This window comes from Mesoplodon densirostris, chromosome 1, assembly GCF_025265405.1.
Source record: "Mesoplodon densirostris isolate mMesDen1 chromosome 1, mMesDen1 primary haplotype, whole genome shotgun sequence".
NCBI classification, from domain to species: Eukaryota; Metazoa; Chordata; class Mammalia; order Artiodactyla; family Ziphiidae; genus Mesoplodon; species Mesoplodon densirostris.
Window position 1 is genome coordinate 112,831,549 of NC_082661.1, and position 26,263 is coordinate 112,857,811.

Below are 26,263 nucleotides of genomic sequence, written 5' to 3' on the forward strand. Positions count from 1 at the left end.
ATTTGTATTATTTTTTAGATTCTACATATAAGTGATATGGTAGAGTAAAAAAATAAATAAATAAATAAAGCTACAGAAGAAAAAAATACATAACAGGTAACGAACTCTGAAACTTAATTATTATTAAAAAAGGACACAGACATGATTGAAGTGCATTGATGGATGGTGATAGTTACCATTAAATAATAACGTAATCCTAATGTCAAACAAAAAAACCTCAGAAGAACAGAAACAGTACATCAACCCTCGTGGGTTCCATTCTCACTACTGGTAATGATGTGCAAGGGTAAGTCACCTCCTTTGGGTCCACGTTGACAACAGTCAGAAGGTAGACTATTTCTAATCACTATTTGAACCCTGAGCAAAGATGGCATATGAAAATTTCCTAAAAACTTCATATGAATGATTATGGCCTAGTTTATGGCTTTAAAAGTAAGTTATGAACTTCACAGGGAAGCTGGTTTGGCACCTTGCCAAGCATGTTTCCTCCCTGCGCAGAATCAGCAGAAAGAGGCCAATGACTCCTCCTTACACTGAAGCTCTGCTTCCCCCCCACCCCCGCCCCCCGGCCCTGTGCTTGCTCTTGACAGGGGTGTGGTATTCACAGATAATCAGAGCTGCCTTAATTCTGCCTTCCTCCTACCATGATCCACATTTCTGACAATACTAGTTTCTAGGAAAGAAATGATCTTTTTAAAATACATTGTTTTATTTCCACAACTGCTTAAAATATTTTAGTAAAGAAGCAGTACTACTTAGCTTTAAAAAAGGTTTATTAAAGGGGACAACATACAGCAATATAGTTAAGGCACATGACAAAGTTTTGGCATTAAACTGCAAATAAAGAAATGCAAATTATCCCAATAGATTTCAGAATCTATCTCATCAGTCCAAATAGTTTTAAAACAATGTTTCAACAGCACCGATAGATAACTCGATAACTTGATAACTCGTCTCAGACAAGGCACAAACTTCAGGACCCGGGGTCCCCCTGCTTCAGCAGCTGCTGCCTGGTGTATTCCCAGATGAGCAGAGCTCCACTCACGTGGACGTTGAGGGAGCGGATGATGCCCTGTTGAGGAATTTCCACACACACGTCCAGTTGCTGGATCAGATTTGCTGGAATTCCTTCCCGTTCATTTCTGATTCAGAAAAATGGGAGAAGAAAGGTTAGTTTTCTTATAATAAACAGTTTTCTTCTCAGATATCCTGGATGTTACTGGAAGAGACAGGTTAACAAAATGACACAAGTCTATGGTACCAGGAAAATAAAGATGAGTGTAACAAGAAGGTTTATGGGTCAATTCTGTGTTCACCTGACCATTCCAAACGGGTGAAATAAAATGAAAACTTAGGGGGGCTTTCCATAAACCTTGCAAGTCAAAAGCCAGGTACAGGTGTATGATCAAGAGTCCAGGTAAAACTGTAAACCTTCTGGACGTTTTCTAGACAGACTCTCAAGACAGTGTTCTTACCCCAACAAGAGTAGAGACTTCTCAGGGAAGCAGTACTGGGTTAGGTCTAAACTTTTCACAGTCTGTTCCACACCCACGATGGTGTAACCTTCTGCTTTTTTCTGTTGCAGATAATCGATCAGCTGAGGTGGTTTTACCTTAATATTCGTTTACAAAGAGCAGAATATTAAATCATTCATTTACAGCCCTCCTGGGGGTAAAATCAGTTAAAGAAAAAAACACTTTCATGAAACTGAAATTTGTTCAAAGGAAAAGGACAGAATTATACACTATAAAAAAGAACGCTCCCAACCTCTCATAAATTTATCAAACAAGAGTGACTTATAACAGGACACATTTTACTGAAAAGAATTCTACGTTATTGATTTCTAAAAATACAACAGTGTGAAAGATAATAAGAACAGGAGAACAGAGTGGGCTGTATTTTACTTTTCAGTATTATCTTTAAGCCATTAAAGGCTGGACTACTGCAAAAGGGTTGATAACGTGAAGACAGAGTACTACAAAAGAGTCTAGCAAATGAAAATTTTATTAATAAATCACTTTGCGCCCACCTCCACTAAAGGAAGCCACTGTTCTGCTGAAACGCTGAGGTGCTGAAACTGCTTGTCTCTGATGCACTGAAGGTTGCCAACCACGAGCGCCGAGGCCCCGAACACCTCACAGGTCCGGCACAGCCCTGCACAGGACAAGCCGGGGTTACTGCCGCCAGTCTAAGGCCAAGTTCACTAGGTCCCAGGCATTCCTCTGAAGCTCCCGGAGAGGGGGAAATGTGGAAGAGAGGCCACAAATGGCACTGGGTCAGTTACAAATTTTCAGGATCAGAAGATGATAAGCAAGCCCAGTGGAAACTCTAATTTTACCTCCTAAGTTGGTTGGTTTGTCAATGAGTGAGGCCACTACAATCAGTCTGCTGAGTGACTTTCCAAGTTTGGCTGCACGATCCTGAAATACCAGCTCCAGGTCTAAGTCGGGAACATTGTTTCTCCATGGGATAATCTTCTTCTGAACATCACTCCACTCTGACTCGTTATCTGCTTCGCCTGAGTTAGAACCTGGGAAAGAAAAAGAAAATATAAATCTCCTTCTCTATTGATTTACCTGCATATTTACTTTTTTAAGAGCTTAAAATGATAGTTTAGAATGAGATTCACTGACTAAAGAACTTTACTTGGATTCAGATACAATTGTCATTTTCAGTAACAGTTTAAAATGTTCAAATTCTACCCTGCTAACCAAAATACGACAACATTTCATGAAAATCAAAGATGCACATTTTTTCCATTTTAGCATACCCCAAATTGGGAAGCATCTTAGAATCCGTAAGGGTATCATGGGTTTGGTAGCATTTTTTTCTTAGAGTTACATAAAATAATGGCGTATCTTACAAACAATGGTGTTATTAGATTGGAATTTTCTGTAGAAATATTGTATGCCGGAAAACAACATAAATAGTCTTTATCTTAAATTATTTTCCAAGTACTTGGGGGACCTTTTCTGAAAACGAGGACTGTTCTTTGGAGCAGTTATCTCTTGGCTACCCCGATGAGTACACGGATGTTATTGACCTGTCTAATTGCGTTGTGATGTCTAGTTCAGGACTGAGACTCTCCTTCCAGGCTCTCCTTCCCACTCCAAACCTGACTGTGCAAACGGGGGCACTTAGGTTACTGGGGAGGGAAGAGACACGCACGGAACCACGACGCGGTACTATACTGAGGGTGTGCCCACACAGACAGGAGTTGCTAATGTCTGGGGGAGGGAGGGGCAAAAGAGCAAGATGCAGCATGGGAAGGGTGGGGCCAACTGTGGACACGTGCGCAGGAGCAGGTCGCAGGCAGCGGTGGTGCCTTGATGTCACTCACAGCCTGCGGTGGAGGGAGGGACGGGACTCAGACCAGGTCATTAGGGCTTTGTGTATAAAATGATAAAGAATTTATTCTACAGACAGGAGGCAGTACAGGGTTTTAAGAAGGGGGGTAACAGCACTGGTTTTGTGTTGCAGAAAAACCACCTCTTAAAAACGATGTGGAGGATAAGTTGGGGAGGGAAAACCACTGAGAGGCTTTCACACTAGCCCAGAAAAGACAGAAACAGTCTCTGCAAGAGGGGCTGAAGAGGAAGGGCAGAATCGCCAAGATCCGATAACGGACGGATGTGGCTAGAGGGACAGCGGAAGAATGACTCCTGTGAGACCCCTAATAGGAAGGGGATTAGAAGAGGTGCATCTGGGCAGAAAGGTAACATGGATTTGGATACTGAGTTTAAAGAGCTTATAGATGAGCTGATGCAAGCGTCCAGAAGGCTCAGGAAAGAGGCTGGCCAGAGATAAAGATCTGAAAGTTGCAGTTACATAGGTGGTTTCCAGTTGTGGAAATTAATAAAAATGTGCAGGGAGAGCAAACAGAATGAGAAGAAAACCAGGCCAATGAAAGCATTTAACATTCACGTCTCAGCAGAGAAACCCTGTTGCAATATCCCCCTCTTTACCAAAAACAAACAAAACAAACAGAAAGACCTCTGTAGTCTTTTCCCCATCCAATAACTCCCCAGTTGCCTGCCCCACTCACGCCACGGCAGAACTCAGACAAGACGTCCAGATGTGCTGCTCCCCTCTCCTCCCCTCCCGGTCAGGCTGGCCCCTCCACCCTGAAAAGGCTCCTGTCACTGTCTTTTGCCCCCAAATCCACATTTGCTCTTCCCAGGCTTTGCCTGACTTGCTCTCACTTCATGTAAGCCTCTGCTTGATGTCAACTCCTTAAAAAGGTCTTTTTAATCCTCTCTCACCCTCTTTACTCTGCTTAATTTTCTCCATAGTAGTTTTTACTACCTGACATCTTATCTGTTTGTTTAGGGTTGTCCCCCTGTAGGAATGTAAGCGCCCTGAGGGCAGAGCCTTTGTCTTCTGTTCAGCACACAGGGGGCAATCAGTAAATAAATTTAAGGTGATAGTCTTAAAGGGAACCATCTAGAGTATTTGATAAAAAAATGCACTTTCCTAGAACTCTCCTCCAGACAAAAATCTAAGGGTGGGACCCAAGAATCTGTACTTTTAACATGATGTCCAAGGGATTCCTGAAAACACTAAAATTTGAGAGAACTATAAATATAAGGGACGAGGGAGGGGAACTCAAAGGAGAGTGAGAAAAGTCAGACTGAGGAGAAAAATCAGGATAGCAAGAAATGAGCAAATAAATGCTACATAGGGTCAGGTATGGTAAGAAAAGAGCATCTATTTAGATTTTGTAAACAAGTAGACAAAGACAATTTCTGCTTTTCTGAAAGAAGTTTTAATGATGCTTATGGGCTGGGGAAGCCAGAGGAGGACAAAATGTGAGTGACAGAAATGCTGAGAATGCAGATCACTACTACACATCTCTTAAGGTTAGTTGTGATTTTAAAAATGGGTGGGGGACTTGATCCCCGGTTTTTTGGGGCAGCTGGATTGTGAAGGGAAGGAGGAGGATGAGAAGTAACAGAGGGAAAGGGGGGTCCTTGAGAAAGCTGCAGGGAAGGATGGGGGCGGGGGCACGTGAAAGGAGGGCTGGAGCCATAGGGAAAAGAGGGCTAAGAGATGAGTGATGCTCAGCCAGACCGAGCAGGGAATGCAGAGCTCTGCTTCACTCCCAAATAGGACAAGAAAAGAGATTTCTTAATTTGGCCCCTTTTTATATCTATATTTTTTCAGAAATATATAGTAGAAGAGCAATGAATATTAATTATCAATACTTCAAAGAAGACAGAAGCCTTTAGCTTTATAGAGTAAAGCAGATCAAGCTCTCTTTGGCTATTGAGAGCAAAGCCAACGTCAACGGAAAGTACTAGTCAGAGTGACACCACACTTTGTCTTTTCTCTAAGTGGAGGAGCAGAATTCACCACATCAATGAAAAAGTGATACTATTAACCACCTATTCTAAGTAAGGTGAATCAGTGAGCCTGACCAAGGCAACAGGGAGAAAAAGTAAAGCAAAAGTTTTTCTTACCTATGTCCTGCTGGGACCAGTCACCTGGTTTTAGTTCATAAAGCTGAGTTGGAGAAAGGTACCACTGAAATCCTGCATCTAAAGGAATGTCAGTGAACCTGGTAAATTTACCAATGGCAATCCATTCATCCTCAACAAGGCCGGAAAGGCGTGGAAGGATATAAAATATGGTCTGAAAGGAGAATTGTAAAAGTCTAAATTTTTTCCCTTAAAAATAACAAAGAAATACATGATAACATGTTTAAAGTACAACTTAATTATTATTACTGATGTGTTCTCCCAAACTATCACATCTGATCAAATTACATACTTTCATTTATACCTTGTAGCAATTGTCTATCTATATTTCTTATCTTCTCTAAGAAATTAAGGGATTAATTTAGGAAATCCTTGAGAGCGGGCAGATCTTCCACTCCAGTATCTCTAACTGTATGTAACATAATATACACCATGCTCTTAACACAAGCAAGAAGTGTTTTGGAATTAATCAGCATTAATGTTGGACAACATTTGGATAAATGCTATTTATTGACAACCAGACACCTCCATAAGCAATCAAGTTCGAGCTCTTGTGATGCCAGATCTTTACTCTTGCTGCCAAAATACAAATTTAGAATCTAGATTTTGCCTCGACTGTATCTTAGCTGTGTGACGTTAGACGAGCCATTAGCCTTTCTCAGCTTCAACTTCCTCATTGGTAAAATGAGGGTAAAATCAGGTTAAAAGAGCACATGAAAGTGATTTGTAAACTGCACAGTGTGACACCACTGTGAACAGCAGTTATTCAGTCATTACATAACAATCCTCCTTCCCTTTTCTTACCTATGACAAGAGAACTGAGATCCAGATAATCCTCAAATGTGAAAAGGCACATAGGAAGCAGAAGCAGAGTAGGCAATTTAAAAATAAAGTAATACACTTATAACAATGTCCAAGCCTTCATAAAAGTTTTTAGAATGAATATGGTTTTCTCTTTATTAGCAATATTTGTGCAAATTGAAACTGGCATAATGAATGCAACTGTTTATTATAAGTAGGTACCAAGTATAGCTCCAAATGTATAAACAGAGTTCTTGTGTGCCATTATTTTATTGATATGTACAGTTATGGTTCGTATAATTAATAGAGAATAAAATATATAAAACATATGAGGGTGAGGCAGTCAAAGTCAGGATGAAGGAAAAGGGGAAGCAAGGGACTTACTCCTGCTGGAGAACTGAATAGAAAAGGCTGACTTAGCACTAGAGAGTTATTAAGAGTCCTTCAGAAAGATGTCAAACAAAGCATTCTGGGCGCTAAAGGACACAGAACAGAGCACGTTAAAATATTTGAAAAATCCTAAATAATTTTTGCAATGAAGCAACAAAGTACACAATAATGTTCTATGATGACTATCTCACAACATATAGATCTGTATTTTTTTAAAGGCCAGCTTATTAGTAATCCACACACACACACAACCCAACAACAAAGAAAACTGCTTATGCATTGTGGCTAAAGTTTCTGATACTTCCAAGTTCCTAGATCACGTTTTAAATTTCAAGGCAGAACACTATAACTGTAGTCAAAAAAGGGAGAAAGTAATATCATATGTACAAATTTTAATAATCTATATATTAAGTTAATTAATTCACATGCTAACTGTAGTAAGTTTAAATAAATTATATAAGCACATTCTGTTACGATCACTGAGATGGTGGATCATTTGCTATACAATTCCAGCCATCCAGAGCCTAAAATAGGCACTTAACAGAGGAGTAGATCTTTTCGCTCTTTCATAACAATGGGCTTCGTTACAACAAATCTCACCTGCACAAATGTTCTCACTCATTTCCTTTTAATGTCAGAACAGATTTCTGTTCAGAGTTAAATATTCCCCCTTCCAGTGTTTACAAGCCAGACACTGCCTGAGAAACAGAAAGTGAAAATGACTAGCCAATTTTCACTGCTTAAGAGTGAAGCGCAAGCAGCCATCTGCATGAAGTGACAAAATTACACGGAGCGCTTTACGACGTGAAGGCAGCGTTGTAAGGACAGTTAACCTCATATACCTTCAACAACCGCGGCAGAAAGGAAGCACCGGGACTAAAGATACGGAAGAGAGTTCGCAAATGAGATTCTCTGCTCACCTCCAGACAGTAGTCCTTAAGTGGGTGGAACGATGCAAAAAAGAAATGCTCCTGGATCCGTTGCCAATTCTTCTTTGCGTTCCTAAGTGTTAAAGATACACATGAGGTACAGACTAGTGAACCCACTCTGGGAAGGGGGAAGACCAAGTAGCTCTCTTAAAGAGGAACTGTAGAATTTAGAATGAATGGAAAATCTTGTGACTTTTATCCCAAGATTTATAACGACTATCTCCAAGATCAAAATCCTTAAAAGCTGACCCTAAATCTGACATTTTGAAATGAAACTCAACGACAGACAAAGAAATTAAATAACTCTCTCACAGTCCTACGTCAAACACTGACTCAACAAGAATGAAACTCAGGTCTCCACTCCATCAAAGAGACAGTCATCAGTCAACAGACAACGATGGGAAAATCTCACAGGAACAGCTGCCGCAGGTACAACTCCCGGGCTTGGGGAAAAAGAATTCTAAAAGGGAACCATGGAAGAAATCTAGGCTGGGATCCTTAGGTCTCTCTCTGGCCATAAATGCTTTTTTTTTTTTTTTTTTCCAGGAGAGAAAATCGTTACATAAGTTACTTTTTTGTTTTTGGCTGCGCTGCGCAGCATGTGGGATCTCAGTTCCCCGACCAGGGATTGCCCATTGCAGTGGAAGCGCGGAGTCTTAACCTCGGGACTGCCAGGGAAGTCCACGTAAGTCACGTTTTCTACCCTGAAGATTCACGACACGCAGCAAACTGTACCAACTTTCGTAAGCCAAATGAAAGTAATATCACAAACAACAAAAACCAAAAATTTGTCAAGTTTTAGAAGGCAAAAGAGGGAGGAATAAAAATTACAAAACATGGCCACCAGCAGGTTTCAGTTTAAATTCATGACCAACCCAAAAGCTAAGCAGCAATTTCAAGACGCCTTCCGGCAAGTTCATTCTCCTGCTCTGGCCAACGTACCTTCTTCACCCCTGAATTCCCAGCCCCTCCTGTCACTGCCGGCCGCGCCTCATCATCAGTGGGGTGAGAAGACCTGAGATGAGAGGCTGGCCCCTCCTTATGCACCTGTCTTCTGTGCCCCTTGGCTTTCAGGGGTCTCTTCAAAGGACAACACCCCAGTATGTGTCCGAGCTCCCATCCCCCTGGGTTTTCCTATTGAGTTGTGCACCCCCACCTACTCCATCCCAGCAGCGGTGTTGTATCTGTTTGATATTGAGCATCTGAGTAGGACTTCGTTTGGGGGATAGAGAAGTTCTCTTAGAAAAGAAAAGGCAAGAGCTTCTAGCTTTAACCCGAACATCTGAGGGGTTATGAGCATGGCTTTAGAGTCAGGTCATGTTGCTTCTCAGCAGTTCTTTGACAACAGAGGATGAAAACATTTGGCTACGCTGAAGAGAAACATCTAGAAGCCCCTAAATCAAAGATCAAGGATTAAAGAGCAAAAAAGAAAAAGAAAAAGGTCAATGACGGAGCTGACAGCACTTAGAGCTGTAATTAAACTGCACATCAAATAGTGAGCTGCTTCAATGCTGCTTGATCTGAGCTCTGTGCACTGCAGCGTGATGGGCTAAACAGAAGCTGCTGAAGCTGGGCACCCTCTATGCCCCCTCTGCACACAATGCTGGACCGAGGGGTAAGGGGACAAGGCCTGCTTACCCTGCTCCATGCATGTTTTCCACTTGATTCAGACTGGATTCAATAATGGAAGTCAAAGCATCAAGTTCTTCAATGTGCAACGTCTTACACATGCTCCAGATTTTCTTAAGAGCAACTAAGGCATACAGTCGAATGCTAAAATTGTGATTAAAACACCAGTGCAGTACGATAATAAGGGCTTGCTTCAGAATTAGTTTCTGAAAAGGAGAAACATTCTTCAGATGTAAACATGGACCATTTTACCCTTGACTGTATGACCAAGAACAAGGAGTACAGGTGACAAAAATGCTACAAAGTAAAATCTTATTTCACTGGTTTTGCATCGTCATTCTCAGACAGATACACGGGCAGGAGTGATTTCCTCAAGAAGGAAAGCATCTTCCCAGCTCTTTAGTTTTTATTTACCATATGCTGCCACACATGTTCTCCCCCATACTCCAGTACCTAGGTTAACCTGAATGAAGTACTTTCATGCTAACCATTGTATGACCAGTGTTTTAAGAAGTCTCCATCACTTATTACCTTACCATGGGCTGAAAAAGTTAGAAATATTAAGTGAAGGTACCTCATAAAGTGCTGTTTTCCGCTGGTCTGAACTACTCTGTTTTCTCTAATGGTGACCTTGGACCCACACAGCACTGAGTGGTGGCAGGAAAATTAAGAAGTGGAGAGAAAAATAATAAGAGTTTAAACTTCCCTGTAGTCTTTTCCTGTGAATTCACGGAGTTTTTCACCTCCACAGCCAGGAGAGTTTATGCAATGATAATCCCTGATTTCTAAAACCACACAGTTCAACAGATATTGAAAGGCAAAGGAAGTGACATGTATTAATGTGGAAACCAGATGGGCTCAAACTTTTAATACAGTATCAGGAGCTACCTTAATGCTCCTACCAAACGGCTCATCTGTAAATGTTACTGGGCTGCACCAAGCTAAGAGCCCTGCAATAGTACAGTTTCTTGTCTATCTTACTTCTCTTAACAGATTGTAAGCAAATCTCTTCCCTGCACGTATTTAAAACAGAAAGATAACAACTGCTATTATCTGATGCTAGAGCTTTCTTAACTCTTACCAGAAGGTGTAACACAAGTTTTCACATAACTATAACTAACACACTGCCATCTGGCTGACAGACACTGTAACACACCATCAATTTTAAGATATTATCATGGTTTTTTGAGGTTAAAATGTGGTGGGAAGAAAGACCTGTTCTTAGGATTGATGAAATAGGTTAACAACGAAATCTGATTGTTACCGTGCTTAAAGACAACACTTTGAGAAATTCTAGGAAACCTATCCCCCCAATATTTTTACCTCACTTTCAACACTAAACAACATTTATTTCAGACAGCTGACCACTGAACAGCAGGGGTTGAACTGTGCAGGTCCACTTATACGTGGATTTTTTTCACTAAAGACGTACTAGAGTACTACATGATCCTCGGGTGGTTGAATCCACAGATACAGATGAGGAACCTTGTATTACGGTGACTGTAAAGTTACGTGTGGATTTCCCACTGCGCAGAGGGTCGGTACTCCCAACTCCTGTGTTGACCGAGGGTCGACTGTGTTAAGTTTCTCCCAGAGTTTACAACATATAAGTACATTCTATGTAGATTCAATAATATAGAATCTTGCTCTAAATCTTTACCAGCAGGTTTTCCTGAATTCTCCACAGTTGCCATAGTGATTAACCAGAATTAGCTAAGATCTCTACTTATCTAGGGAAGATGCTTTAAGCCTGAGAAAGATGAAGAACTGGCTTTCACACTCTGAATAATGACAGTCATTTTATATAAACCTTCAATAACACAATGGCTTTTAATACTCTGACCATGAGTTTCTTTGTACAAGCATTTGTTAGATAACTCTGCCAGCCAAGGAATAGTTAAATGCAATGAGGGATGTCTTATTTAAATAATCTTACGTAAATACTTGTATAAAGTTAAGCATCCTATCATTAAAAGTTGCCCATTAATTTGTCTAGAGATTTAACATGGGCTCAGTTGTTATCTCAGTGTGTGTGTGCCCGTGGGTAACACCTTATTGTGCGTTTGTGTCTAAGTGCGTGTGCCATTAGGAGGGGAGTGGAAGGGAAGGGGAGAAACTGCAAAGCACACAAGGACTACTCTAAATGAAAACAGCACAAATGTATAAGTTCTATTTTGATAGTCAAGTCTGAACTCTTCTCACAAACAATATAAACCCACCTTCTCTGGAATATTTTCAGTAATGATGTCCAAATGCGACAAAACTGATAAAAATGTACAAATGCTTGTTTTAAGGTTTTCTTCAGCCTGAAAATAAATCAGATACACGAAACAGTCATTCAAAGCTGCCGTGAGCCCGTGCACATCAAAGCACCGGGCTGGACACTTGGGGCCGGATCCTCCCCGACGGAGCCACGGCCTGGGTGGGAGGAGAGGAGGAAAAGCGAGAAAGCACAGGAACGTCCCAGAGCCAAACGCCCGCACGCACAACACTCATCAGACACACGCCCGCTAACCACTCAGGCGAGGAGTAACTGGGGGAGACCAGGGTGAGCGCACTGCAGGGAGACAAGGGCTGGCTGGAGAAAGCGGAGGTGGGCAGGGGAACAGGGAGGGGGGTGAACAGGTGAATATGAGCAAGACGAACTAAGACAGGCAAGCGGGAGGCAAAGGCCCCCGTGCGGAGGGGAGCAGCAGAGGTTAAATGGGGCCCTGCAGCTGCCTACAAAAAGCCTCAAGAGGGCTTCCCTGGTGGCACAGTGGTTGAGAGTCCGCCTGCCAATGCAGGGGACACGGGTTCGTGCCCCGGTCCGGGAAGATCCCACATGCCGTGGAGCGGTTGGGCCCGTGAGCCATGGCCGCTGAGCCTGTGCATCCGGAGCCTGTGCTCTGCAACGGGAGAGGCCACAACAGTGAGAGGCCCGCGTACCGCAAAAAACAACAAACAAAAAAGAGCCTCAATGAAACGCTACTTATAAGAGTGTTCAACTGGAATTCGGAAACCTTCCCTATGATAGTGACTTGGAATTACACATTATTTTAATGATAAAAAACTGATGGACGCCGGGTAGACTGGAAAGAGACTACAGACACCACAGTTCAGAAACTGTTCCAAAAGGCGAATCAGATGATTAATTCCTTTATGTAACTAGTAGTTAGTTATTGACTGTCTTCCATGGACCAGTTACTGTGGTGGAAACAGAGGAAAACACAAATAAGTAAGATTCCTGCCTTCCTGGAGCTTAGGGTCTAATGGAGAGGAAAGACAAAATCAAACCAGACAATAAATTAAAATTCCCATTACAAAAAGAACTATTTATGTGCTACAAACACCCACACTAAGGGGATCTAAACTACTCAGGGAGGCAGCTTCCTTTAAGAAATGACACAAACGACACATGAACTGCGATCTGAAGAAAGAGAAGCAGTTATGCAGGCAAAGAGGAGAAAGAACAGAAAAGGTCAGAGGGGTACTCGGCCACGTGGGGGGTCCGCGATGAAGCAAGCGGCCCGGTAATCAGGCCCTAATGCAGGCCCCTCCCAGCCGGGGGGCGTGGCCACGCCATCTGCTCTGGACGCGATCAGAGGCTGGGAACGCGCGCGGGTATACCAAGATGCACCCTCCTGGAATGCTCGTCCTTGGCACCCTGAGCGACCACAGGGAGAGCTGCAGAACCAGTGGTGCCCGGCACTGCGGCTGTCCCCACTACTGCAGCCAAGGTGACAAGCACGTGGCTGAAGAAGTCGTCTGCAGGTCCCAGCCCAGTGGATACCACATGCACAACAGCCCAGCCTGGTCCAGTCAATCCAGAAACAGGAAAAATAGCAGAGTGTTGTTGTTCACTCCCCTGGCCTTTGGAATGTTCCAGCAACAGGAAACTGAGCCCATCCATGCATCAATGACTCAAGTGCAGAGGTGGGAACATGGGGCACATGGACTGGACGGGGAGGAGGGCACAGGCCACCTGAGCCCTGCAGGCCACTCAAGGCTTCGGTCTTTGTTCTGAGAGCAGTGTTTTAAGAAAGTGGATGACCTGATCACATTTTCATTTTGAAGAACCTGCTCTGGCCTCGGTGTGGAGAGTAGATTGAAAGGGAGGAAGAGGGGACGCAGGTGGTCCACCGAGGGGAGCAGTGCAGTGGACGATGCAGCCTGGACCAAGGCCAAGCGCAGAGACGGGAGATGGTGACTGAGAAACACTCGGGAGGCAAGAGCGACAGGATCTGGTCCAGAGTCAGGAAAAGCGCTGAGTTCCCTGCTTTGTGCAGCTGTATAGACGGTGGTGCTGTTTACGATAGTAGAAAAAGATCAAGTTTGGGGCAAATATAAGGCACCTGGTGTCAGACATCCAAGTTTTAGATGATTTATAAAGATTCAAGAAGAATGTCCGTAGCGGGGGTCAGCAAAGCTTTCTGTTAAGGACCAGTGAATAAAAATACAGCTGTGAGGTCCATACAGTCTGTTGCACACACTCGACTCTGTCCTTTTAGCTCAAACACAGCCATGAACGATATGTACCGATATATGAACGGGCATGGCTGTGCTCCATCAAACGTGGCCAGGCCGGGCGTGGCTGCAGTCAGCCTGAAGGAGCACTTAGGGGAAGATGTCTGAAAGAGAGAGATAAATTATTGGGTCATTCACATCAGATAATAAGTGAATCCATGACCCAGATAAAACTGACTATAAAACAACGAGAAATTAAGGAAAGAAGGCGGCCCAGCCTTGAGAAGCACTAACATTTAACAGCTGGGGAGGGAAGGAAATGCCCAGAAAGGACACAGAAAACAAGAAACAGACGGGCAGGAGGAACCAGGGAAATGTGTTACTGAACCAGGAACAAGGAGGTCGTCTGCAGCATGGACGGATGGGGAGAAGCAGGAGGCTGACCACCGACCCTGGCCAAGGGTCGTCTGAGAAGTGACCGAGCTGGAGGTGGGTCCGCTGGACTGAACTGTGGGCGAGGAGAACATGAAAACGCCGAAACTGCGGCATACACACACTTCTTTCAGCAAGTCCGGCTCTGACAGGGTAGGGATATAGGTGATTACAGGCGTCCTCTATAGGAGCAGCTCAGTGTAAATACCCGTAACAGTGGATGAGAAACCATCTGGTTAAGAAGGGGACACTAGGTATAGGAGAGAGACTGAGGGCTAAGGTTCCCGAGAAGGCAGACAGGAAGAGAAGCTGGAGAACAAGCAGAGGAATTACCTCAACAGCAGATTCAGGTCCTTGATGATATAGGAGGGAAGCAGTCTTGGGTGGATATGGACAAGGTATTGGGTTGGCCGAAAAGTTTGTTCTGGTTTTTCCAGAAGATGTTATGGCAAAACCTGAATGAACTTTTCGGCCAACCCTATATATTTATTTGCGTGCCTGCTCTTGAGAAGGTAAAGGTATTCCTATGCGATGACTGCTATTTTCTCGGAAACATAAAAGCTAAGGTCACCTGCTTCAAATAAAGGAGGAAAAGGGTGTAGTGGACACTGCCTGTTTGGGGGTATCTATTCTGAATCCCCTTCCCAGTTCAGGGAATTCTTCACCTTATAGGTCTTGTGAGAAGCTGGAAATGCCAGACATTCATTTTCCCAGCCTCCTTGCAGCTGAGAAGTCACCTGACCTGGATCCAGAGACGCCAGAGAGGCAGAGCCCACAGAGAACCCACTCCATGCAGGCGGCAGAGGCGGCAGGTGGATGGCTGGCCAAGGCTGCAGCACTGCCGTGATGGCACCAGGCGGCCAGTGGGGTGAAGCAATGTCCCTGGTGGACCTGCTGTACGGCACGCCTGTGGCTACAGTTCTGGAAACCACTGAGCCCCACCTTGTTCCTGCCTATTTTCCAAGCTGGATTCTGCAGCTTTCTGGGCACTGTGTAAGCTACCTCATTTCCCCCATCTCCGCTGTCTGGTTTCCATCCCTTTGATTCAATCAGCAAACGTTTTACTTGCTTACAGTGAAAAACCCTGATGTCCACAAGGAAAAGATGTGAAGAGAATATACCAGCTCTGAGAGCTCTTTATGGAAAACGAGAGACTGAGCAGAGTGGAAAAACGGGACGGAACTGGTGGCTTGACCAGGGACAGGAGAGTCAGGGGGGCTGGAAGCACACCAGAACCAGGGGCCTTCCGTGAGAATTTCTGAGGCAGCGCCCACCCGCTGAGAGCAGACAAACAAGATTAATAAAGCAACAGGTCTGAGAAGCAATGCAAGGAAAAAATGTCAAAGTACGTTTCTTAATTCTATGGACGTGAAGAGAAGAAGGAAGAGCCAGCAGAGGAACCTTGGAAGAGTGAAGACGAACGCAGCTTCTGAAAGGAAACAGACATCTGAATCAGAGCTTTGTCACTTCTTAGTGGTGTGACAAGTTACTTAATGTCTCTGGACTTCAGAGAGAAGTCTGGACTTCAGGTTTTTCACTAAGTAAAATGTAAAAATTCCGACCTACTTTTCAAGATCATTGTGAAGATGAAGCTGCCACGCTTATCCTAACACCCAGGTTTCAGGAGAGGAGCCTGGGACAGTGAAGGACCGCGGTGTGTGTGTGTGTGTGTGTGTGTGTGTGTGTGTGTGTGTGTGTGTGTGTGTGTGTGTGTGTGTGTGTGTGTGTGTGTGTGTGTGTGTGTGTGTGTGTGTGTGTGTGTGTGTGTGTGTGTGTGTGTGTGTGTGTGTGTGTGTGTGTGTGTGTGTGTGTGTGTCAGGGATTTCAGGCAAAGACACGCTCATCAATTTCATGTCATACAGGATGAAGTTTGAAGCGATTATGTTAGAGGGCCTAGGAGGTGGCTGGGATGCAACGAACCAGCAGAGACAGCGTGTACAAAGCAAAGGGAGTATAGAAAGAGAAGGACAAGGGACTGGAGAAGGGATCACCATAGTGTACAGTCAGCTGGAGAAGAAAAGCAACAGTCAGCGAGAAAGGCTGCATGGCAGTAAGGAAGATGAAGAAAAAGACAAGGCTGTTTGTAGCTGCACACAAAGCCCTCAACGTGCGACTTCTGAAGATGCGGCACAGCCCAGTGGTTTAAGAAGAGCAAGAGAGAAAGGCAAAGATACTCACTCTCGAAGTTTAATAGAAGGAAAAGAAGACACTAGGACGATGGCAGGATGGAGGAAAAGTCAACAGAAGAAGAGTGAAGAACTCAGGGTAAAGTCCCAGAAGGAAATGCACATAAGGACACAGACACAGATGAGGAAGAGAGAACAACAGTTTCTCCCCCTGAAACAGAAAGAGATACTTTTCACTCACAGAAGGCAAGGTCATTTACCGAGAAAGGGAAGGGTGAACTTGGGAACCAGCAGAAAATACTCGAGGCAAGTATTTAGAACTGATGTTTAGAAACAACTTGCTATTGGTCAGGAAGCCTGCAACTGCAAATTCTATCACTGATCTTAGTATTGATGCCTTAAAAATGATTTTCAAGATATAAGAATGTTGGGGATGGGGTGTCAGAGGTGTGTGTGAGGGTACAGAGGAGGTAAGAATGGAAACGAACGGACACTTGCTTTTGGCTGGGTGGTAGGGGCTCCCTTCTACTCTCTCTGCTTTGGTTATATTTGAAATTTCCCTACTAAGAAATTCTTTAAAATGTAAGGAATGCATTTAATTCCTCATTCTTAATCATTCTTAATTCCTCATCATTCTTTTTTTTGTTGTCTTTTTTACTTTTTGGCTGCACCCTGCAGCATGCGGGATCTTCGTTCCCAAACCAGGGATCGAACCTGCACCCCTGCATTGGAAGCACGGAGTCTTAACCACTGGACTACCAGGGAAGTCCCCCATTCCTCATCATTCTTATCTCTAAGATCAAACAAAGACATTGCTTGGTAAATAAAAATATAGAAGGCACCTATTTCCCTTACTTCTTAATAACAGAAACCTTTTCCATCTTTGTTTTGTTGTAATAGAAGAACTCTCAAATAAAAATGATGCTATATTCAAGATAAATGCCAGGGCTTTCTGTCTCCTAAATTAATTCAAATCCTACAAAACACAATTTAGGATGTCAGTACATTAGGGGCAGGGCAACTGACAGCCAGAAAACTATTAAAGTGAAACAATCTCCCAGCATAGCTAAGATCTTTTCTTCATTAAAAAAAATTATGAAAAATCTCCTTTACTTACGTAAGAAAAACAGTCCCAGAACTTCGGAAGAAATTGAGGGAATTTATGAAGAATCAATATAATAATCCATTCTATAAAATATTTTATGGATGCTTGATTATTGATGAAACCAGCCTGGAAAATCTTGTCAATAATTCTATTCAAGAAATTCTGAGAAAAATAAAGCATACAAATTAAACTGTTATGGTTATTAATTTTAAAAAAATTATTTTTATTGAGATATCACTGACATATAATGTATAAGTTTAGGTGTACAACACGATGTGATGATACATTTATTTATTTATTTTTAAAACATCTTTATTGGAGTATAATTGCTTTACAATGGTGTGTTAGTTTCTGCTTTATAACAAAGTGAATCAGTTTTACATATGTTCCCATATCTCTTCCCTCTGCGTCTCCCTCCCTCCCACCCTCCCTATCCCACCCCTCTAGGTGGTCACAAAGCACTGAGCTGATCTCCCTGTGCTATGCGGCTGCTTCCCACTAGCGGCCTATTTTACATTTGGTAGTGTATATATGTCCATGCCACTCTCTTGCTTTGTGATGATACATTTATATATCGCAGTATGACTACCACCATAGCAGCACTAGCCTCTATCATGTCACACAGTGATTTCTTTTCTGTGGTGGGAAAAATTAAAATCTATTCCTTATCAACTTTGAAAATGGTTACTAATTTTAATTAAGAAATAGTCACTATTAAAAAAACAGCTTAAAGTTTTATCGTGGCATATGAGACTTTAAACAGTTAAAATATTACAATAAAATACTGAGGGGAAGAATATATTAAATGGGGCCATGTAAATCAGTTTCCAATTTATTTCTACAACACCTAATTGCCTTAGTATTCTATTAAAAAAAACTGCTGAATCAACTTCAATTTTAAGAACTAAAGTATAAATTTTAAGCAGACGACTTTCTCAATTTTAAAGCAGCACATGACAATTTCTACTACATAGTTTATTCATATGAAAACATTATGCTTAAAGGTACGAATGTAATAAATGTTATACCTGATCGAATCTGGGGAAAAGTACAAGCAGAGTCTGCCATATTCGGTTTTTCACTCTATGTTGTTGAGAATTCACATAGTATCGAGTTCTTGACTTGGACACCAATTCATCCTTGGCGGGGGGAGGGTGGGACCAATATTAAATTACCTACTGAACTTGTGATCAATGAAAAGAAAATCAGTGACAACTTCAAGTTTAAGAAGTATAAACTGGGCATAGGAGCCTGTTATACTCCGAAAGGCAGAAGGATAAGAAAGACACTTTCTTATGATACTTTTTCCAAGTTTCCTTTCAAAACAATGAATTTCATTGCTTTTAACTTATCTGCATTTAAAAAAGTTTTATTATTCTTAATTAATTAATTAATTTTTATTTCTGGGCCACGCCACGCAGCATGTAGGATCTTAGTTCCCTGACCAGGGATCGAACCCGTGCCCCCTGCATTGGAAGCCTGGAGTCTTAACCACTGGACCACCAGGAAGTCTAAACTTATCTGCTTTTAAAATTAGAAAAGGAACCATACAAATTTACATAGTAAAAAAAAGTACTTGAAAATATACTTCTCTTTCCTTGTGCCCAGTTAAGGGGGAGACATGGGGTCACAGGGGTGGACTTTGCACTAAAAATTTTTTTTAAGTTTATCGTATTGTAGTAAATAGTGACACATCTGAAGAATATATATTAGCAAGGGAATATAATGCCCCTTGACTGTGTAAGTTTGGAATAATGGGATCTGCAATTTGATACAAACACCACTAAGACAGGGGCACCTCTGTAAATGGACAGTGCAATGCCATCACCAGACACAAGGCAACAGCAGCATGGAGTCCTTTACATTAGCAGCGCTCTCCCTGGCTTTAATGGTCTGTGCTGTCTAAATTCAGCCAACTGCCAGGTTTACTTCTGTTGCGTCACTGCTAGTGCTTGAACTGCTAAGTTAAGATACTTTAAGGTAAAATAAAGCATATTTACTTTTTCTAATAGCTTGATTGCAAGATCTTCCATAAACAACTTATGAGACATATTTGAGCCATCTAATAAACACAGGAATTTGACAGCACAAATTCTCACATAATGGTCCTCTCTTTTAGTACTAAAAAAATATAAAATGATAGATTATGTTAATGCATTTTCAAAATTAAAAAATACATTAGATATTAATTTCAAAATATCAAAACCTTCCAAAGTTTTCTAAAATTAAGTAGCTTCATATTTAATGACAATGCATTTTAAATCAGGATAGACAGTGGAAGATAACAAATACATCAACAGGAGATCCTGTACACAAAGTCTGAATGAGCACAAATTCACCCAGACTTCTGGAAAAACAAGGCACACACTACTGATACTGGGTCAATAATATCTTATCTGTGGACAAAACAGATCACAGCTCATGACACTGTTCCTGGAAGAGGACCACACACACCTCCTGCTCAGGGGCAAGAACACACATCAACACCTCAATGCTGTTGTCACTGTGCACTCTAAGTGCACGTCTCTAAGTGAAGGGCAAACTCAGAACACACTCAGTGTGTGTGCTGACCACCCAGCATTTTCAGTATCCAAATGGGGAAAAATAAATTCACTGAAATTGTTAATTAAGTATTTCCAAGTTCATTAAAACGACTATAATGTAAATAAATGTCATTTTAATTTAACAATATCTGTCTAGTAGAAATCAAATATTCTGGAAACGTCAACTAAAAAAATTTCACTTACTGTTATACTATAACCAGCCAAGAAAACAAAAAATTAATTAAAATAATTAACAATGAAAAATGTATATATTTAATGAAAAGTGGCAGATTTAAAACATAGCTATGACTCTTAGAATAATAAACACTTTGTGGTAACTGTACACAATTGTCATTTGTTGTCCTAAACTCTAAAATCAAAGTGAATCACGACAACACAATTTATTATCTTCTTCATAAACACCTATGCACAAAGTTTTGAAAATTATGTGAGAAAATAAAAACTTTTTAAAAAGCTCCAAAAAAATTATTTCAGCGGTTAGATAAGAATAGGCTTATCCCAGACATCAAAACTTTAGGGCCTATTCCAACAGTCATTTTATTTTTGCGTGAGCATAGTGACTTGTTAACTAGTGGATTTTAGCCAAAAAAAAAAAACTATGTGCACTAATGATCACCCCTCCACCCAAATAAAGAAGAGGGATAGGGACTGCATATTCCCCACAGTTATTTCCTTATGTATGCTGGACTTTGCACTAAATTTTTTGGAAGTTTATCCTATTTCAGTAAATAGTGACAGATCTGAAGAAAATATATTAGCAAGGCAATATAATTTCTAACACAACTTGGAAGGCTCATGCAACATCTTATACAGAATGTTTCTCATATGATGTTATATTTTGAATGCCGCATTGATATCAAGATATGGAGGACCCACCATACTTACTTTTCAATAACCATGTTCGCTGCACACTCATGCCCAAGATTTTCTATGAAGGTCTGTACATCCTGAATAAGTCTTTCCATAAAACACATGTGACAAAGAACAAGTTTTAGAAGAAAAAAATTAAAGTCCCAAATTAAAAATTAATCAATATTCTTCTAACTGAAAGCCTTAAAGTAAAGACACAATTCTACCCAAACAGACACTTAATATAAGTTACATGAGGCTGAAATAATGGCATCTTTTACCTTTGATCACGCCGAAACACTGTTCCAAATATACACGCCTCAAGGACAAGTTCGCTGTAATTTTTAGCAGTAGATAAAGACACATTTGAAGCAGAAACTATCCAAGATTTGCAGCAATAACTTATCAATATATTGAAGACTCCAGTTTTTATAGTAGACATTTCAATTATCCTGTACATAATCTAGAATGAAATACAACACTTACTTTATCCTTTGACCAATTAAGTTTTTCAAAAAAGAGAAAAAAAAATTCATGTTGCTAAAAACTGTTACTTGAATGCCTTCAAATGATAGTTTCAACATAACCATAAATAGAATCTAAAAAATTAAAAACTCTTTACTGTTTGCAAGATGCTAACCAATCACAGAATGCTAATTTTTCATTTCTTAATACTAAAAGTAAATAAAATTTTACTGACATCGATATTCCCCCAGAACTATCCCAGAGGAACAACTGTCCAGAGTGATAGAGAATGAAAGGGAGAAAAAACGCCTCACCCTTGACATTTTCAGTTTTCTTTGCGCTTGCCAGGGGCCTCCCTTTCCTCAAAACACAAGAGGCCCCACTCTCTAAGTGTGTTCCGTGGGTCAGGAAAGGATGCAGAGACAGCAGGGTAATACATGGATTTATTCTCCATCTTCCCCTTTGGATAAGGAGTGTATGTGAACCTGAGGCATGAGGTCATTCCATCACCTTATCTTCCCTACTATGTATCAGTGACTGTAAACACAAATGCCTCCAGAAACCAGAAAGACCTTTGGATAGGTTATATTCAGAGAAATATTTCCTTGAACAAGAAAAGCAACAGCACAGATGCACTGACAAATGGCACATGACGTCTGCCCTCAGGGTCCAGGAGAAATCAGGCCACGGTCTGGAGTGGAGCAACAGAAAGGGTGTGCCCCACCTGGATGGGCCAGGGACCAGTCACCGCCAGGACACTGCTGTCATGCAGGGGTGACCAGCGTTGCCAGATCATCCAATTTTCCAAGAGAAGAGGAAATACAGATTTTCATGCAAATTTCCCAATTCTTAAAAGCTAGCAACTCATTCAAAAAAATGTTAATTTGATTATATGAACCAAATATGTTTGTAAGGCAGATGTGGTTCATGGGCTACCGCTGTGCACCTACTTTCTTTACATCTAGCAGATTTTCTTGTTCTTCCTCATGACACTGAGGAAGGTTCAAAATATTTACTGACTGAATAAATAAATAACAACAAATCTCATATGTAATTACAAGTATAACTCTCTTCTTCATGTGCTACAGGTCATACAAATTAAAAGGAAAACAGAAGGTTCCCTCTTTTTTCTAAAATCATCAGATTCACAGAAACAAAGTAGAACGGTGCTTGCCAGGGGCTGTAAGGCGGGGTGGGGAAAGGGGAGATGCTTAATGGGGACAGAGCTTCAGTTCCACAAGATGAAAAAGTTCTGGGGGTCTGTCATAATTATGTAAATATAGTTAACACTACTGAACAGTACACTTAAAAATGGTTAAGATGCTACATCTTATGTTACGTGTCTTTTAATCCCAATTTTTAAAAAAGTTACCTCTTTGATTTTGAAATATGCCTGGCCCTTGATTTTTGCAGCAATGGTAAGAACTTTGGGATCAAAAACAAACTGAACAAAAGCTTTTAAATTAGACCAGAATATCAGCTGAGTGTTGCTTAAAGAAGCTATGATTTTCCAAGCCATGTCAAAAGACACTATGCAGAGAGGTTCAGAGGAGGTCAGAAGCTGGTAGGGGAAAAAAAAAAAAAAAGAAATACATAATTATCACAATTTCAGAAACTGATGGTCTGTTCTTATGGTTATTCTTTATTTCAGGTCTCACTGTATCTTACCTTGGGAACCAAAATTTTCATGCAATGGAACACAGGTAAAACTTGATCAGAAGGAAGAATTGTGAGGGCTTCTAGTGCGGACTGCAAAGTCCTTATTGGCATTTGAACAGCAGGTAGAATAGGCTCCAGAATTTCATCCTCTGAGGCTGGTATAAGGGTGTGATACTTTTTCAACAAGAAAGAGAGGCAGACCCACTGGTCATGAATATACTGGGCAACTATTCTCCCCCATCCTCGGGAAGATGATGACTCTTCAGAAAAACTGAGACAAAAAGTAAAGTTATACCCCATCCTTCTTTAAGTCTGTCTCAATTTCTTTTGCGTGTAGTAGTACACTATCGTTACAAGGGGAGAAATTAAACAGTAATTATTAAATATCCTGTCCACCAATAAACGAGGAAACCACACAAACCTCAATTTCCTAACTACACTGAAAGTAGATACTTGCACTCACTTTAAATGATTCACTGAAAACTAAATGCAGAAAAGTTAATGCGTTTCCAGTAACAGGGATGAATAATTTGATAATATGTTATAATCCTGAATGAAGCCTCATCTTTTTTTTTTTTTTTTTTTGCGGTACGCAGGCCTCTCACCTTTGTGGTCTCTCCCGTTGCGGAGCACAGGCTCCGGATGCACAGGCTCAGCGGCCATGGCTCACGGGCCCAGCCGCTCCACGGCATGTGGGATCTTCCCGGACCAGGGCACAAACCCGCGCGCGTCCCCTGCATCGGCAGGTGGACTCTCAACCACTGCGCCACCAGGGAAGCCCTGAAGCCTCATCTTGAAGCTTCCATAACCCTTTACGTAAGGCTGAGCAATCACTAATTATCTCAATGACTCAAACAAAAATGGATTTTTAAACATCAGCAAAAGAGATGCCTTTCATGTATATGCTGCTCTCCAAGGGGTGAACACACCTGCTGTCCTCCTCTGTGTGGGGCTTCTGCAGCGTCTGATTGAGCTGGAGACAGGAGAGGAACCTTTCCGTGGCTCCCGCATCCCGAGAGTCCAGCTGCAGCTCTGGCTTCTGGTCAATGGCCTCACACACCATGGCCAAGGCAGCCATACTAACAACTCTCTGAATCTGTCTACCCAGTGTCGGTTCCTGGGGAGGAAATGGGACAATCTTTTATTGAACATAAGCAAATCCTAACCAATAAGGACCCGAGCTCCCAGTCTACGGGAATCTCATGCCCTCCTCTCCCTCTTCGTGCCTGCTACTGAATATCAGAGGAAATAAAAGGAAATCCAATACATGTCACTCAGTTTACCATTTCTGTACAGATTGGTGGCAAACAAAGTGGCAATAAAAATTCAGCAATTCAGACTAAAAGCCAACTTGGATACAAAGTTCCTATGGGTGAGTCTTATCTCAACTGTTTGGCTAAAGTAGACTTAAAAAAAAAAAAGACTCCTGGTATATATATAAACTACTCCTTCAGTCAGCTGTACGCTGCTTCTGGTGACACAGCACAGCAGTTAAGAGCTGGACTCGAACCACATGGCCTAGGTCTGGACCCTGGCTCTGCACTTACCACCAGTTGGCTGTGGACACACTACACCTTGGTTTACTCATCTGTAAGATGGGGACAGTAATAGAATCTACTTCACAGGATTATTGTGAAGATTAAATAAGTCGGTTATTTCACATAAAACACTTGGAACTCTACAGGCAGGAGCAGAAAGGAGGAAACCAAGAGTGCAGGTAAGAACCTAGATAGGGAAAATACTTCCCTGAGAGACCAAAGCAGTTCTCCCAAATACTGCCCACCAGTAACATCTCTACAGAAAGGAACCTTCTACTACTTATTTCATACCTTCCCTCACCACCACCACAGAAAATCAAGTATCTCTGCAGATAAATTTTACTTAGCAACACTGCCAATATAGGAAATAAAATTTAGGGCTACTTTTGAGCCAATGCGGTCTCTATTAACCTTAAAGTAATTCAGTGAATTAGTAAAGAAAGTAAGCCAATCTTATAAATCACTGTGGTGTGGTTCAAAATTCTGGTCTACATTTAAAACTCACAATGTCCTTTTGTAACACTAATACACTAATATGCAGTAGACAGGATGCTGAAATATTCATCAGTCCTCCTTCTAATTTTCTTTTAATACAGTTCTAGAAAACTACTTTAAAAATTAGATTATGAAAGCAATCAAGTAGCTATTTTAATTAGCAGCCCAGACTAGACTATGATTCAGCTCAAATTTTTAAAACCCTTACCATGTGTGTTAAGCGAAAACAGCTAACATTTACTGAGGACTCTCTACGTGCCAGGTACTGTTCTAAAGGTTTACCATGCATGAGCTTGCTTTATTCTCACATCAACCTTATAACCCTTATTTCACAGGTGCAGTAAATGAAGCACAGAGAGGTTAAGTAAGTTCCCCAAGGTCACACAGCTAGTAAAGATAAAGCCAGGATTCAGAACCAGGAAGTCTAACTCCAAAGCCTGTGCTCATAATCACTATGCCTTATTATATCATGTTTCAGAAATGCCTCTAGGTACTAAAATCTAGTGGAGAAGACATATACACATAAATTATTCCAAAAAACAAGTAAGATGGAAAAAAACACAAAAATGGAGGCATAAAGAGCAACAGATAAATGAAAAGAATGAGACACTGATCAAATTTCATTTAAGAGAAAATGTTACTTGAGCTGGGACGAAAAGGATGCACCAGATACTGACAAGTGTATGTTGAGGGGAGGGCGTTCTCAGTAGAAGGACCAGACACAATGAAAGCCCAGATGAGGCCGGATATGGCATGTGCTTGTGATCTGTGAAGCTCCCTATGGTGGCCTAGCGTGACTGCAGCATCGGGGGCTCTGTGGAACGGAAGGGGAGATGCTGTAAACAACTGGGCTAGAAAATGAGGTAGAAATCCAAGCATGGAGGCTCTGGACACTGGACTGGTGAATTTGGACACATTAAAATGTCCCTTACTGGTACCCAGGCAAAAGACCTAGTGAAAATCCACTCTCTGTATCTAAATGATTTTACGATTGCAGTCACCACACCTTTATTATGTACCTAATATTATGACAGGAGTCCCAATCTTCATCAAATATTATGAACAAGGGATATTATTTTCAAAATTAAATTTCAGCAGATGCTTTTTATGTATCAAAATATTGTCTAATAGTCAAATATGTATTCTGTGTATGCCTTACTCAACATAATTACAAGCCTTGAAGCAAAGAGGATTACCTGTCCATGGTCCATCTCTTGAAGATGCCGAATGGATGCGTTTTTCAAAGGAGAAATAACTCTCCAAATAGGGTTGCCTCTTTTCCATCCAACCTTCAAGTGGAGATTTATAAGTTCAGTTAATACCATCAGGTACAAATGGCAACGATCCAGATCTGAAAC

The 26,263-nt window shown here is 41.5% G+C and overlaps 1 protein-coding gene across 2 annotated transcripts in view; it reads right to left on the bottom strand.

Annotated features, from left to right (window-relative positions):
• Nucleotides 1-755: 755 nt before the first annotated feature.
• The window catches only part of TARBP1 (TAR (HIV-1) RNA binding protein 1), a 66,514-nt gene continuing 41,006 nt past the window's right edge, over nt 756-26,263 (bottom strand). The window contains exons 14-30 of one of the 2 annotated variants that reach the window (XM_060107922.1): nt 26,102-26,263; nt 23,802-23,989; nt 22,882-23,143; nt 22,586-22,774; nt 21,030-21,211; nt 20,785-20,856; nt 19,336-19,456; nt 18,364-18,474; nt 17,348-17,497; nt 11,446-11,532; nt 9,236-9,432; nt 7,589-7,670; nt 5,460-5,631; nt 2,339-2,530; nt 2,030-2,154; nt 1,476-1,612; nt 756-1,142 (exon numbers count right to left, since the gene is read on the bottom strand). In XM_060107922.1, coding sequence (XP_059963905.1) covers nt 974-1,142; nt 1,476-1,612; nt 2,030-2,154; nt 2,339-2,530; nt 5,460-5,631; nt 7,589-7,670; nt 9,236-9,432; nt 11,446-11,532; nt 17,348-17,497; nt 18,364-18,474; nt 19,336-19,456; nt 20,785-20,856; nt 21,030-21,211; nt 22,586-22,774; nt 22,882-23,143; nt 23,802-23,989; nt 26,102-26,263 — 2,598 coding nt within the window. In that variant the 3' untranslated portion in view covers nt 756-973. Of the gene's footprint in view, nt 1,143-1,475; nt 1,613-2,029; nt 2,155-2,338; nt 2,531-5,459; nt 5,632-7,588; nt 7,671-9,235; nt 9,433-11,445; nt 11,533-11,592; nt 13,837-17,347; nt 17,498-18,363; nt 18,475-19,335; nt 19,457-20,784; nt 20,857-21,029; nt 21,212-22,585; nt 22,775-22,881; nt 23,144-23,801; nt 23,990-26,101 lie in introns of those variants that run through there. The other variant, XM_060107932.1, reaches the window with a different exon arrangement.